The sequence below is a fragment of the Bombina bombina genome, chromosome 3 (assembly GCF_027579735.1).
Source record: "Bombina bombina isolate aBomBom1 chromosome 3, aBomBom1.pri, whole genome shotgun sequence".
In the NCBI taxonomy this organism is placed as follows: domain Eukaryota; kingdom Metazoa; phylum Chordata; class Amphibia; order Anura; family Bombinatoridae; genus Bombina; species Bombina bombina.
The window spans coordinates 327,319,393-327,332,517 of record NC_069501.1 but is presented as its reverse complement, the minus strand read 5'-3'; the positions used below and the strand labels follow the sequence as shown (position 1 = coordinate 327,332,517).

General features: G+C 40.0%; 1 protein-coding gene across 1 annotated transcript in view; it reads right to left on the bottom strand.

Moving 5' to 3' along the window:
- The window catches only part of LOC128653249 (CD99 antigen), a 200,299-nt gene that overhangs the window by 106,262 nt on the left and 80,912 nt on the right, over positions 1 to 13,125 (bottom strand). The window contains exons 3-4 of the mRNA XM_053706437.1: positions 3,191 to 3,226; positions 2,366 to 2,416 (exon numbers count right to left, since the gene is read on the bottom strand). Of these exons, the coding sequence (XP_053562412.1) occupies positions 2,366 to 2,416; positions 3,191 to 3,226 (87 nt within the window). The remainder of the gene's footprint in view (positions 1 to 2,365; positions 2,417 to 3,190; positions 3,227 to 13,125) is intronic.

The window sequence follows — 13,125 nt, the reverse complement described above, 5'->3', positions numbered from 1 at the left end:
AGACCCTCCAAATTGAGTTTAACTGCTGGCAAAGAATATAGTTTAAAACCTTTGAAGAAGGAATAAAAGAAAATTCTCAGCCTATTCCATTCCCTAGTATAGGGAATTTGGAAAGAAAACCTCTGAAAACACAGAAGAAATAAATAGGCAGAAATAATGTCAGCTAGTCTTAAAGAACTAGTTACCTTAATATCCAAAATAATCAACACCTTTTCAACAAAGAACAAATGTACTTTAATAATAGAAAAATAATAAAAAAGTAGATTTGTTAGTGTCAATATCTGATGAAGAAAATTTCTGAAAGAGAAAAAAACATCATCAGAGAAGGATAAATCAGTATGTTGTTGGTCATTTGAAACTTCAATAATTAAAAAAGAAGTGAAAAAGACCTAAAAATTTTATTAGAAGGCACAAAGTCAGACAAAGCCTTTAACATAGAATCAGAAAAATATTTCTTATAAGAAAAGAAAATATATAAAGCATAAATACTAATGGATTCCGCATGTAAAAGTATAACAAAATAACTTATTACAAACCATAGCTAAAGATAAACATTTATAACATTAAAATAAATGAACTTAGCTTTGGTAGAACTGAAACTCAGTTAAGCGTTTTTCCAGAAGTGGCTTCTGATTCAGAGTCCATCTGAGACATCTTGCAATATGTAATAGAAAAAACAACATATAAAGCAAAATTGATCAAATTCCTTAAATGACAGTTTCAGGAATGGGAAAAAAAATGCCAATGAACAAGCTTCTAGCAACCAGAAGCAATAAATAATGAGACTTAAATATTGTGGAGAAAACGACGCTCTAATTTTTTAGCGCCAAAAAAGCCGCCCACATTATTTGGCGCCTAAATGCTTTTGGCGCCAAATCCGGTAACGCCGACATTTTTTGGCGCAAAAACGTCAAAAAAATGACGCAACTTCCGGCGACACGTATGACGCCGGAAATGACAAGAATTTTTGCGCCAAGAAAGTCCACGCCAAGAATGACGCAATAAAATGAAGCATTTTCAGCCCCCGCGAGCCTAACAGCCCACAGGAAAAAAAGTCAAATTTTAAGGTAAGAAAAAATTGAATTATTCATATGCATTATCCCAAATATGAAACTGACTGTCTGAAATAAGGAACGTTGAACATCCTGAGTCAAGGCAAATAAATGTTTGAACACATATATTTAGAACTTTATATAAAAGTGCCCAACCATAGCTTAGAGTGTCACAGAAAATAAGACTTACTTACCCCAGGACACTCATCTACATGTAGTAGAAAGCCAAACCAGTACTGAAACGAAAATCAGTAGAGGTAATGGTATATATAAGAGTATATCGTCGATCTGAAAAGGGAGGTAAGAGATGAATCTCTACGACCGATAACCGAGAACCTATGAAATAGACCCCGTAGAAGGAGATCATTGAATTCAAATAGGCAATACTCTCTTCACATCCCTCTGACATTCACTGCACACTGAGAGGAAAACCGGGCTCCAAGAGCAGAGCGCATATCAACGTAGAATCTAGCACAAACTTACTTCACCACCTCCACGGGAGGCAAAGTTTGTAAAACTGATTTGTGGGTGTGGTGAGGGGTGTATTTATAGGCATTTTGAGGTTTGAGAAACTTTGCCCCTCCTGGTAGGAATGTATATCCCATACGTCACTAGCTCATGGACTCTTGCTAATTACATGAAAGAAATAATGATTATATCTATTTGCAATTTATACAAGGATTTGAAGTGATGAAAAATACAGAGGGGCCAACCAGATAATTTAAGAACCAGACAAAAGCTTGTGTATTGTATGTAAAATATTCCAAAAATATTTTTTTTTTAGGAGCAATGGCTATATGGATGTGTTAATTTTTATTCTAATTAAAAGGGACAGTATACACTAATGTTCATATAACTGCATGTAATAGACACTACTATAAAGAATAATATGCACAGATACGGATATACGGAAATAAAGTATAAAATAAAACAAATGCTCATTTAGAATCTGAAACAGCAGAGAAAGCAGGAAGAACAGACCCCCCCCCCCCCCCCGCCCTCTTCATACAAACAGTAGCAAGAGGGAATCTTCTGTCTACATCTAATACTTTGGGGCTTGGTTAGTCAGAAAATCAGCACCGTTATTAAAAAAATAAGCAAAACTATACAGTTACAAAAACACTCCCAGATTAGCTATGTAAATGAATCTACAAAAGATTTATGCAAAGAAATATCCAGTTTACAATATCCATTTAAATCTGAAATGTAAATACACTTTAATGCTTTTAAAATTCAACATTATGTTCCTTTTATAAATTTCAAAAATAGCCTTAAATTACCTGCTCACACTATTTTTAATTTACATATCTTACCTCCATCTGGATTTGGTTTGGGTGCTGGATTCGTTGGAGGCTTAGTAGGACCTGAAAACCAAGCAAAACTTCTTAACTGTGCACAACAAATTATTTACTCTTCTAGATTGGTATACTTCCCCCCCCTCCTTTTTTGTTATCTGAATAATGAAAGTAAAAAAGTGGTGACTAAAATAGACCTTAGATGAGCACTACCCTAATTTGTGTGTGGAAGAAATATAATTAAAAACGACAGACAGAAGCAGTCATACAACATCTTATTTCATGAAATTGTCTTGTTTATTGAAGTCCCAAACACAAAATAAAGGTTTCAGATTAAGGGCTGAGGCCCAAAATGTGGTTGTGTGTCATTTGGGACATTAAAAAAAAAAAAAAAAAAAAAAAAGAGAAGAAGAAGAAGAATACATGAAATAATTGTTTGAATGCTTAAATCTAAGCTCACACGGTTTACAAATATGATCCAACACGCCAACAAATTAGTATTGTGCTCACCTGAGGCCTGTTTTAGTCACAACTGCTTCTATCTGGAGGTACTCATCTATTGGAGGATATTAGTGAAGAAGTGCACCATTTATTACATACACAAGTGCTGAGCTTTAGTAGTTTAATTATTAAACAATTAAATAAAAAGTCTCCTTCAACCCCCCCCAGTCTGACCTAGACACACCATTTTAAAGGGAAGAAGCCACGATTTTTTTATTATATATAAAGTGTCACATCAAACAGTTGGCTTTAAAACGCAAAAACAAACAAGAAATCAGTTACATTTTATATAATTATTTATGACCATAAGCATATAATTAATAAAAAAAATAGCAAACATACCAATGTCACCAACCAACTTCTTAGATGGTGTAGTCTCTAAGGGGGACATAAAATATTTTATGGTTAAAGAATATAAGAAATATATCCAGATATAAACATAGAAACTATGATCTTCTGAATGCAAACAGTTAAAATAGTTAATGAAGGACTACAAAGTCTGTTGTCACTAAATATTCAGTCCAATCTGATGACTAAGGGATCTGGCCTGTTGTGGGGAGCATTTTTATATTTGCAGGCAAGAACTGATTGGAAAAACAAAATGAATGCCTACCTAATAAATTATTTTTGTTCGGAATGATGGTTCAAAGTCCTCCATAACATATGGGATATATTTCCCACCACTGGGAGGAGGCCAAGAACCAATATCGGAGCTTTAAATCCCTCCCTCCCACCTCCCGGTTTAGCACATAGTCGAATAGAGAATAGGAAACATAGGTAGGAAAGACAAAGCAGGGTCTGTAGAGGAAACTGGTATGCTAGATGGAACTCCCATAAACATATCAAGGTGTCTAATGTGAGCCTTTAGACCTTTTGATTTTGCACAATACCTAGGAAGCTTGTGATTTAAGAGAGGCCACCAGATCTATGTCCTGTAAGCCCCATTTTATAAGGAAAAAATCAAAAATGTCCTAATAGAGAGACCTCTCTCTTGAATGGACCAATTGACTGCTGAGATGATCCACCTCCCAGCATGTCTGCCTAATACAGAGTCCGAGACACTTCCTGCATGGCCAGTGGACTGCGAGTACCCCCCTTGATGATTTATGTAGGTCCCCATTGTGATATTGGCTGACTTGAAAGGGGTTGAAGACCCCAAAGAATCACTTGAAGTTGCAGAATGTTGATTGATAACATTGCCTTTAGAGGACACCAAACTCCTTGCGCTCTTCGAGAAACCCAGACCACCCCATAGCCTGATGTCCATCAGCACAATAGAGCAAGACTGACAAAGGAAGGATGTCCCAAGTATCAAAAAAACAAACAAAAAAAAACAGACCTGAACTGAAAGTGATCCCTGTGTATAGGGATGCGCACATATGCATCCTTGATGTCTATAGTAGCCATAAACTGACCCTTTTGGATTAAGGGTAAAATAGCGGGTGCCCTGACAAATATGTTCATGGATGTTAAATCTAGGACAGGGCTATAAAGTCCCTTTGGACAATGAACAGATTAGAGTAAAAACCACAGATTAAAAGGGACAGTCTAGTCCAAAATAAAACTCATTACTCGGATAGAGAATGTAATTTTAAACAATTTTCCAATTTACTTTTATCACCCATTTTGCTTTGTTCTCCTAGGATTAGCTTTCAATTTCTACGCCCTTGAAGGCCGCCTCTTCTCTCAGGGCAGTTTGACAGTTTTTCACCACTAGAGGGTGTTAGTTCATGGGTGTCATATAGATAACACTGTACTCATGCACGTGGAGTTCCAGTGAGCCAGCTCTGATTGGCTAAAATGGATGTCTGTCAAAAGAACTGAAAAAAGGGGGCAGTTTGCAGAGGCATAGATACAAGATAATCAGAGGTAAAAAACAGAATTTATGTTTACCTGATAAATTACTTTCTCCAACGGTGTGTCCGGTCCACGGCGTCATCCTTACTTGTGGGATATTCTCTTCCCCAACAGGAAATGGCAAAGAGCCCAGCAAAGCTGGTCACATGATCCCTCCTAGGCTCCGCCTACCCCAGTCATTCGACCGACGTTAAGGAGGAATATTTGCATAGGAGAAACCATATGGTACCGTGGTGACTGTAGTTAAAGAAAATAATTCATCAGACCTGATTAAAAAAACCAGGGCGGGCCGTGGACCGGACACACCGTTGGAGAAAGTAATTTATCAGGTAAACATAAATTCTGTTTTCTCCAACATAGGTGTGTCCGGTCCACGGCGTCATCCTTACTTGTGGGAACCAATACCAAAGCTTTAGGACACGGATGAAGGGAGGGAACAAATCAGGTCACCTAAATGGAAGGCACCACGGTTTGCAAAACCTTTCTCCCAAAAATAGCCTCAGAAGAAGCAAAAGTATCAAACTTGTAAAATTTGGTAAAAGTGTGCAGTGAAGACCAAGTCGCTGCCCTACATATCTGATCAACAGAAGCCTCGTTCTTGAAGGCCCATGTGGAAGCCACAGCCCTAGTGGAATGAGCTGTGATTCTTTCGGGAGGCTGCCGTCCGGCAGTCTCGTAAGCCAATCTGATGATGCTTTTAATCCAAAAAGAGAGAGAGGTAGAAGTTGCTTTTTGACCTCTCCTTTTACCGGAACAAACAACAAACAAGGAAGATGTTTGTCTAAAATCCTTTGTAGCTTCTAAATAGAATTTTAGAGCGCGAACAACATCCAAATTGTGCAACAAACGTTCCTTCTTTGAAACTGGTTTCGGACACAGAGAAGGTACGATAATCTCCTGGTTAATGTTTTTGTTAGAAACAACTTTTGGAAGAAAACCAGGTTTAGTACGTAAAACCACCTTATCTGCATGGAACACCAGATAAGGAGGAGAACACTGCAGAGCAGATAATTCTGAAACTCTTCTAGCAGAAGAAATTGCAACTAAAAACAAAACTTTCCAAGATAATAACTTAATATCAACGGAATGTAAGGGTTCAAACGGAACCCCCTGAAGAACTGAAAGAACTAAATTGAGACTCCAAGGAGGAGTCAAAGGTTTGTAAACAGGCTTAATTCTAACCAGAGCCTGAACAAAGGCTTGAACATCTGGCACAGCTGCCAGCTTTTTGTGAAGTAACACAGACAAGGCAGAAATCTGTCCCTTCAGGGAACTTGCAGATAATCCTTTTTCCAATCCTTCTTGAAGGAAGGATAGAATCTTAGGAATCTTAACCTTGTCCCAAGGGAATCCTTTAGATTCACACCAACAGATATATTTTTTCCAAATTTTGTGGTAAATCTTTCTAGTTACAGGCTTTCTGGCCTGAACAAGAGTATCGATAACAGAATCTGAGAACCCTCGCTTCGATAAGATCAAGCGTTCAATCTCCAAGCAGTCAGCTGGAGTGAAACCAGGTTCGGATGTTCGAACGGACCCTGAACAAGAAGGTCTCGTCTCAAAGGTAGCTTCCAAGGTGGAGCCGATGACATATTCACCAGATCTGCATACCAAGTCCTGCGTGGCCACGCAGGAGCTATCAAGATCACCGACGCCCTCTCCTGATTGATCCTGGCTACCAGCCTGGGGATGAGAGGAAACGGCGGGAACACATAAGCTAGTTTGAAGGTCCAAGGTGCTACTAGTGCATCCACTAGAGCCGCCTTGGGATCCCTGGATCTGGACCCGTAGCAAGGAACTTTGAAGTTCTGACGAGAGGCCATCAGATCCATGTCTGGAATGCCCCACAGCTGAGTGACTTGGGCAAAGATTTCCAGATGGAGTTCCCACTCCCCCGGATGCAATGTCTGACGACTCAGAAAATCCGCTTCCCAATTTTCCACTCCTGGGATGTGGATAGCGGACAGGTGGCAGGAGTGAGACTCCGCCCATAGAATGATTTTGGTCACTTCTTCCATCGCTAGGGAACTCCTTGTTCCCCCCTGATGGTTGATGTACGCAACAGTTGTCATGTTGTCTGATTGAAACCGTATGAACTTGGCCCTCGCTAGCTGAGGCCAAGCCTTGAGAGCATTGAATATCGCTCTCAGTTCCAGAATATTTATCGGTAGAAGAGATTCTTCCCGAGACCAAAGACCCTGAGCTTTCAGGGATCCCCAGACCGCGCCCCAGCCCATCAGACTGGCGTCGGTCGTGACAATGACCCACTCTGGTCTGCGGAATGTCATCCCTTGTGACAGGTTGTCCAGGGACAGCCACCAACGGAGTGAGTCTCTGGTCCTCTGATTTACTTGTATCTTCGGAGACAAGTCTGTATAATCCCCATTCCACTGACTGAGCATGCACAGTTGTAATGGTCTTAGATGAATGCGCGCAAAAGGAACTATGTCCATTGCCGCTACATCAACCCGATCACTTCCATGCACTGAGCTATGGAAGGAAGAGGAACGGAATGAAGTATCCGACAAGAGTCTAGAAGCTTTGTTTTTCTGGCCTCTGTCAGAAATATCCTCATTTCTAAGGAGTCTATTATTGTTCCCAAGAAGGGAACCCTTGTTGACGGAGATAGAGAACTCTTTTCCACGTTCACTTTCCATCCGTGAGATCTGAGAAAGGCCAGGACTATGTCCGTGTGAGCCTTTGCTTGAGGAAGGGACGACGCTTGAATCAGAATGTCGTCCAAATAAGGTACTACAGCAATGCCCCTTGGTCTTAGCACAGCTAGAAGGGACCCTAGTACCTTTGTGAAAATCCTTGGAGCAGTGGCTAATCCGAAAGGAAGCGCCACGAACTGGTAATGCTTGTCCAGGAATGCGAACCTTAGGAACCAATGATGTTCCTTGTGGATAGGAATATGTAGATACGCATCCTTTAAATCCACCGTGGTCATGAATTGACCTTCCTGGATGGAAGGAAGAATAGTTCGAATGGTTTCCATCTTGAACGATGGAACCCTGAGAAACTTGTTTAAGATCTTGAGATCTAAGATTGGTCTGAACGTTCCCTCTTTTTTGGGAACTACGAACAGATTGGAGTAGAACCCCATCCCTTGTTCTCTTAATGGAACAGGATGAATCACTCCCATTTTTAACAGGTCTTCTACACAATGTAAGAATGCCTGTCTTTTTATGTGGTCTGAAGACAACTGAGACCTGTGGAACCTCCCCCTTGGGGGAAGCCCCTTGAATTCCAGAAGATAACCTTGGGAGACTATTTCTAGCGCCCAAGGATCCAGAACATCTCTTGCCCAAGCCTGAGCGAAGAGAGAGAGTCTGCCCCCCACCAGATCCGGTCCCGGATCGGGGGCCAACATTTCATGCTGTCTTGGTAGCAGTGGCAGGTTTCTTGGCCTGCTTTCCCTTGTTCCAGCCTTGCATTGGTCTCCAAGCTGGCTTGGCTTGAGAAGTATTACCCTCTTGCTTAGAGGACGTAGCACTTTGGGCTGGTCCGTTTCTACGAAAGGGACGAAAATTAGGTTTATTTTTTGCCTTGAAAGGCCGATCCTGAGGAAGGGCGTGGCCCTTACCCCCAGTGATATCAGAGATAATCTCTTTCAAGTCAGGGCCAAACAGCGTTTTCCCCTTGAAAGGAATGTTAAGTAGCTTGTTCTTGGAAGACGCATCAGCCGACCAAGATTTCAACCAAAGCGCTCTGCGCGCCACAATAGCAAACCCAGAATTCTTAGCCGCTAACCTAGCCAATTGCAAAGTGGCGTCTAGGGTAAAAGAATTAGCCAATTTGAGAGCATTGATTCTGTCCATAATCTCCTCATAAGGAGGAGAATCACTATCGACCGCCTTTATCAGCTCATCGAACCAGAAACATGCGGCTGTAGCGACAGGGACAACGCATGAAATTGGTTGTAGAAGGTAACCCTGCTGAACAAACATCTTTTTAAGCAAACCTTCTAATTTTTTATCCATAGGATCTTTGAAAGCACAATTATCCTCTATGGGTATAGTGGTGCGTTTGTTTAAAGTGGAAACCGCTCCCTCGACCTTGGGGACTGTCTGCCATAAGTCCTTTCTGGGGTCGACCATAGGAAACAATCTTTTAAATATGGGGGGAGGGACGAAAGGAATACCGGGCCTTTCCCATTCTTTATTAACAATGTCCGCCACCCGCTTGGGTATAGGAAAAGCTTCTGGGAGCCCCGGCACCTCTAGGAACTTGTCCATTTTACATAGTTTCTCTGGGATGACCAACTTGTCACAATCATCCAGAGTGGATAATACCTCCTTAAGCAGAATGCGGAGATGTTCCAACTTAAATTTAAATGTAATCACATCAGGTTCAGCATGTTGAGAAATGTTCCCTGAATCAGTAATTTCTCCCTCAGACAAAACCTCCCTGGCCCCATCAGACTAGGTTAGGGGCCCTTCAGAAACATTATTATCAGCGTCGTCATGCTCTTCAGTATCTAAAACAGAGCAGTCGCGCTTACGCTGATAAGTGTTCATTTTGGCTAAAATGTTTTTGACAGAATTATCCATTACAGCCGTTAATTGTTGCATAGTAAGGAGTATTGGCGCGCTAGATGTACTAGGGGCCTCCTGAGTGGGCAAGACTCGTGTAGACGAAGGAGGGAATGATGCAGTACCATGCTTACTCCCCTCACTTGAGGAATCATCTTGGGCATCATTGTCATTGTCACATAAATCACATTTATTTAAATGAATAGGAATTCTGGCTTCCCCACATTCAGAACACAGTCTATCTGGTAGTTCAGACATGTTAAACAGGCATAAACTTGATAACAAAGTACAAAAAACGTTTTAAAATAAAACCGTTACTGTCACTTTAAATTTTAAACTGAACACACTTTATTACTGCAATTGCGAAAAAACATGAAGGAATTGTTCAAAATTCACCAAATTTTCACCACAGTGTCTTAAAGCCTTAAAAGTATTGCACACCAAATTTGGAAGCTTTAACCCTTAAAATAACGGAACCGGAGCCATTTTGAACTTTAACCCCTTTACAGTCCCTGGTATCTGCTTTGCTGAGACCCAACCAAGCCCAAAGGGGAATACGATACCAAATGACGCCTTCAGAAAGTCTTTTCTAAGTATCAGAGCTCCTCTCACATGCGACTGCATGCCATGCCTCTCAAAAACAAGTGCGCAACACCGGCGCGAAAATGAGGCTCTGCCTATGCTTTGGGAAAGCCCCTAAAGAATAAGGTGTCTAAAACAGTGCCTGCCGATATTATTATATCAAAATACCCAAATAAAATGATTCCTCAAGGCTAAATATGTGTTAATAATGAATCGATTTAGCCCAAAAAAAGTCTACAGTTTTAATAAGCCCTTGTGAAGCCCTTATTTACGATCGTAATAAACATGGCTTACCGGATCCCATAGGGAAAATGACAGCTTCCAGCATTACATCGTCTTGTTAGAATGTGTCATACCTCAAGCAGCAAGAGACTGCTCACTGTTCCCCCAACTGAAGTTAATTGCTCTCAACAGTCCTGTGTGGAACAGCCATGGATTTTAGTGACGGTTGCTAAAATCATTTTCCTCATACAAACAGAAATCTTCATCTCTTTTCTGTTTCTGAGTAAATAGTACATACCAGCACTATTTCAAAATAACAAACTCTTGATTGAATAATAAAAACTACAGTTAAACACTAAAAAACTCTAAGCCATCTCCGTGGAGATGTTGCCTGTACAACGGCAAAGAGAATGACTGGGGTAGGCGGAGCCTAGGAGGGATCATGTGACCAGCTTTGCTGGGCTCTTTGCCATTTCCTGTTGGGGAAGAGAATATCCCACAAGTAAGGATGACGCCGTGGACCGGACACACCTATGTTGGAGAAAGTGTATTTATATAACTGTTGGTTGTGCAAAACTAGGGAATGGGTAATAAAGTGATTATCTTTTTAAACAATAAAAAATCTGGTGTAGACTGTCCCTTTAATTATTCCCATACCCTTCAAATCTTTTCTTTAAGGCTGCAGCCTTTGAAGGATTTTTGGCAACATGAGCTAGGACCACTGATCAATAAGGAGGACTCTGCTTCAAAAGAGAACACTCAATCTCTTTAAGGACAAAAAAAAATCAGTCCGGATATCCAAACTATTTTTCCAGCTGAATCCTAAAATATATAAACTTATAAGTAAGTTTATACAAAATGTAATAAATCTGTACATGACATAAGCATCATTATGTAGTATACATGTATATACAACAGCATACACATATATTTAGCCTGTCATGTGGCCTTACTGACTAGAGAAGCACCACATAGACCAACAGGTACACTTTAGCTACTTGTAAATCCATGTCCAAAATAAGCAGAGACTGCGTATACTTAATGAATACACAATGTACATAGTTAAAGGGACAGTCAACACTAAAATCGTTATTGTTTAAAAAGATAGATAATGCCTTTACTACCCATTCCCCAGCTTTGTACAACCAACAAGGTTATATTAATAAACTTAAAAACAGGCAGAAATTTAGAGGTTTAAATGTTATAAAGTCATTACAGACAGCCTCTTATCACTTGCTTTTATTTGCCATTCACAACAGGAGACTGTTAGTTCATGTGGGCCATATACATAACTGTGCTTGTGCCTGGGGAGTTATTTAAAAGGAATAGTATATAGACCAATTTTCATTTAACTGCATGTAATAGACACTACTATTATGCACATACAGGTATACCCCGCTCATACAGCAGGTTAGGGACCGGAGCCCCGCTGTAAAGTGAAAACCGCCTTAAAGTGAAACAAGGCAGTTTTAGCTTTCTTTTCACTTGCCAAAACTTGAAAACATGTTTGAACTAACACATATTAAGGGTGCAATAGTGCTACATTTAGTTTAACACTTGCACAGCACAGTATTCAATTATTATTCAATAAATACTGTACCAATAAAATAGTGACAATTACTGTAGTAAAATTTGCCAGACTATAGCACTGAGACATAGATTGCACTGTAATGCTGTAGACAGAGTGAACTAAGCATAATACAATGGTGCCAGTCACTTTTCTCACAATTTACTGATGATTATAGCACTGTTTTAAAATCCTTGGAGGCTGAACTTCAGCTCCACAAAGCGCTGTATTAGCGAAGCGCTGTAAAGTGAGGTATACCTGTATACTGATCTGAAAATCAGTGTAAAACCTTTTAAAAACTTAATTAGAAGCTCTTAATTTAGCACGGTTAATGAGATAAGCCTGGGACACCCACTGAATTGGGGTGATAGCAGAACATCCCCTGCATATGAAAAGACCCATTATACAAAAAGAAGTAGTCTGAAGTCTGTATGCATCTAAAACTTTAGGGCTTGGTTAGGAGTCTGAAAATCAGCACAATGTTATTTAAAAATAAGCAAAACTATACATTTTTACAAAAACACACCAAGATGGGCTACATAAATGGATTATCTTCAAAACATTAATGCAAAGAAAAATCTAGTGTATAATATCCCTTTAAGGGTCAGCACAACACAGGAGACTCCTACTGCAATGCTGAGAGCTCTGACACTCTCCGAGCAGAATAAATAGCAACAAGAAATAAAACTTAATATCTATATTAATATCTTAAGGTAACAACTTAATATCTAAGGAATGCATAGGCTCAAAACGGAGCCCCTTTCAGCCAATAGGAATGCAAGGTAACCCAAATTGATTGCGGTACCTTGCATTCAATCTTCAGTCTACGATGGACATCGGATAAGGTGGAGCCTCCATGGTGCAGAGGAATGCCGCCGCGGATCCAGCATCATGAACACAGCTCCGAACCTCCGCTCTGCCTTCACTCCGGACGAAGAAAGAAGATGGACCCATCTTCTCAAGAAGAGTGAGTGTTAGATTTTTAGCATAATACATGTCTTGCATATCTACAGATATGTGTGCTGCATAACATGCAATAAACAGCTTCTAGAGATTGGCCTATAACGTACATTACTGCAAATAATATTTCAAAGAGCATAAAAAGTACAACCGTATATAAAATGCAGACTAACAGAAAACCACCCCCAGAAATAACACACAACCATCTGTTTACATCCTTTGGCAATGATGGGATTACAATGCTTTATTGACTTACAAAGAAGTATTAATCGTGCAGATAGTTATAATAAAGGATAGTGGTATCATATGTAATTTTCAGTACAATATATAATTGCATATATTATAGTAAATTGGGTACATTAGATCACATAAGAATGTGCTGAGGTGTACAGCTGCCTAAAGTTCTTTGCAAAAAAACACCTGCATAGAGGATGTTATCAAATCGGAACCCTTACATTAGCAGAACAAGAATAGCCACAAAATGTGCTGCTATAACCTTTCCAGCTATTTTTATACTCAGGGGTAAAGTGAGTAGGTCCTGAGCAACATAGAAG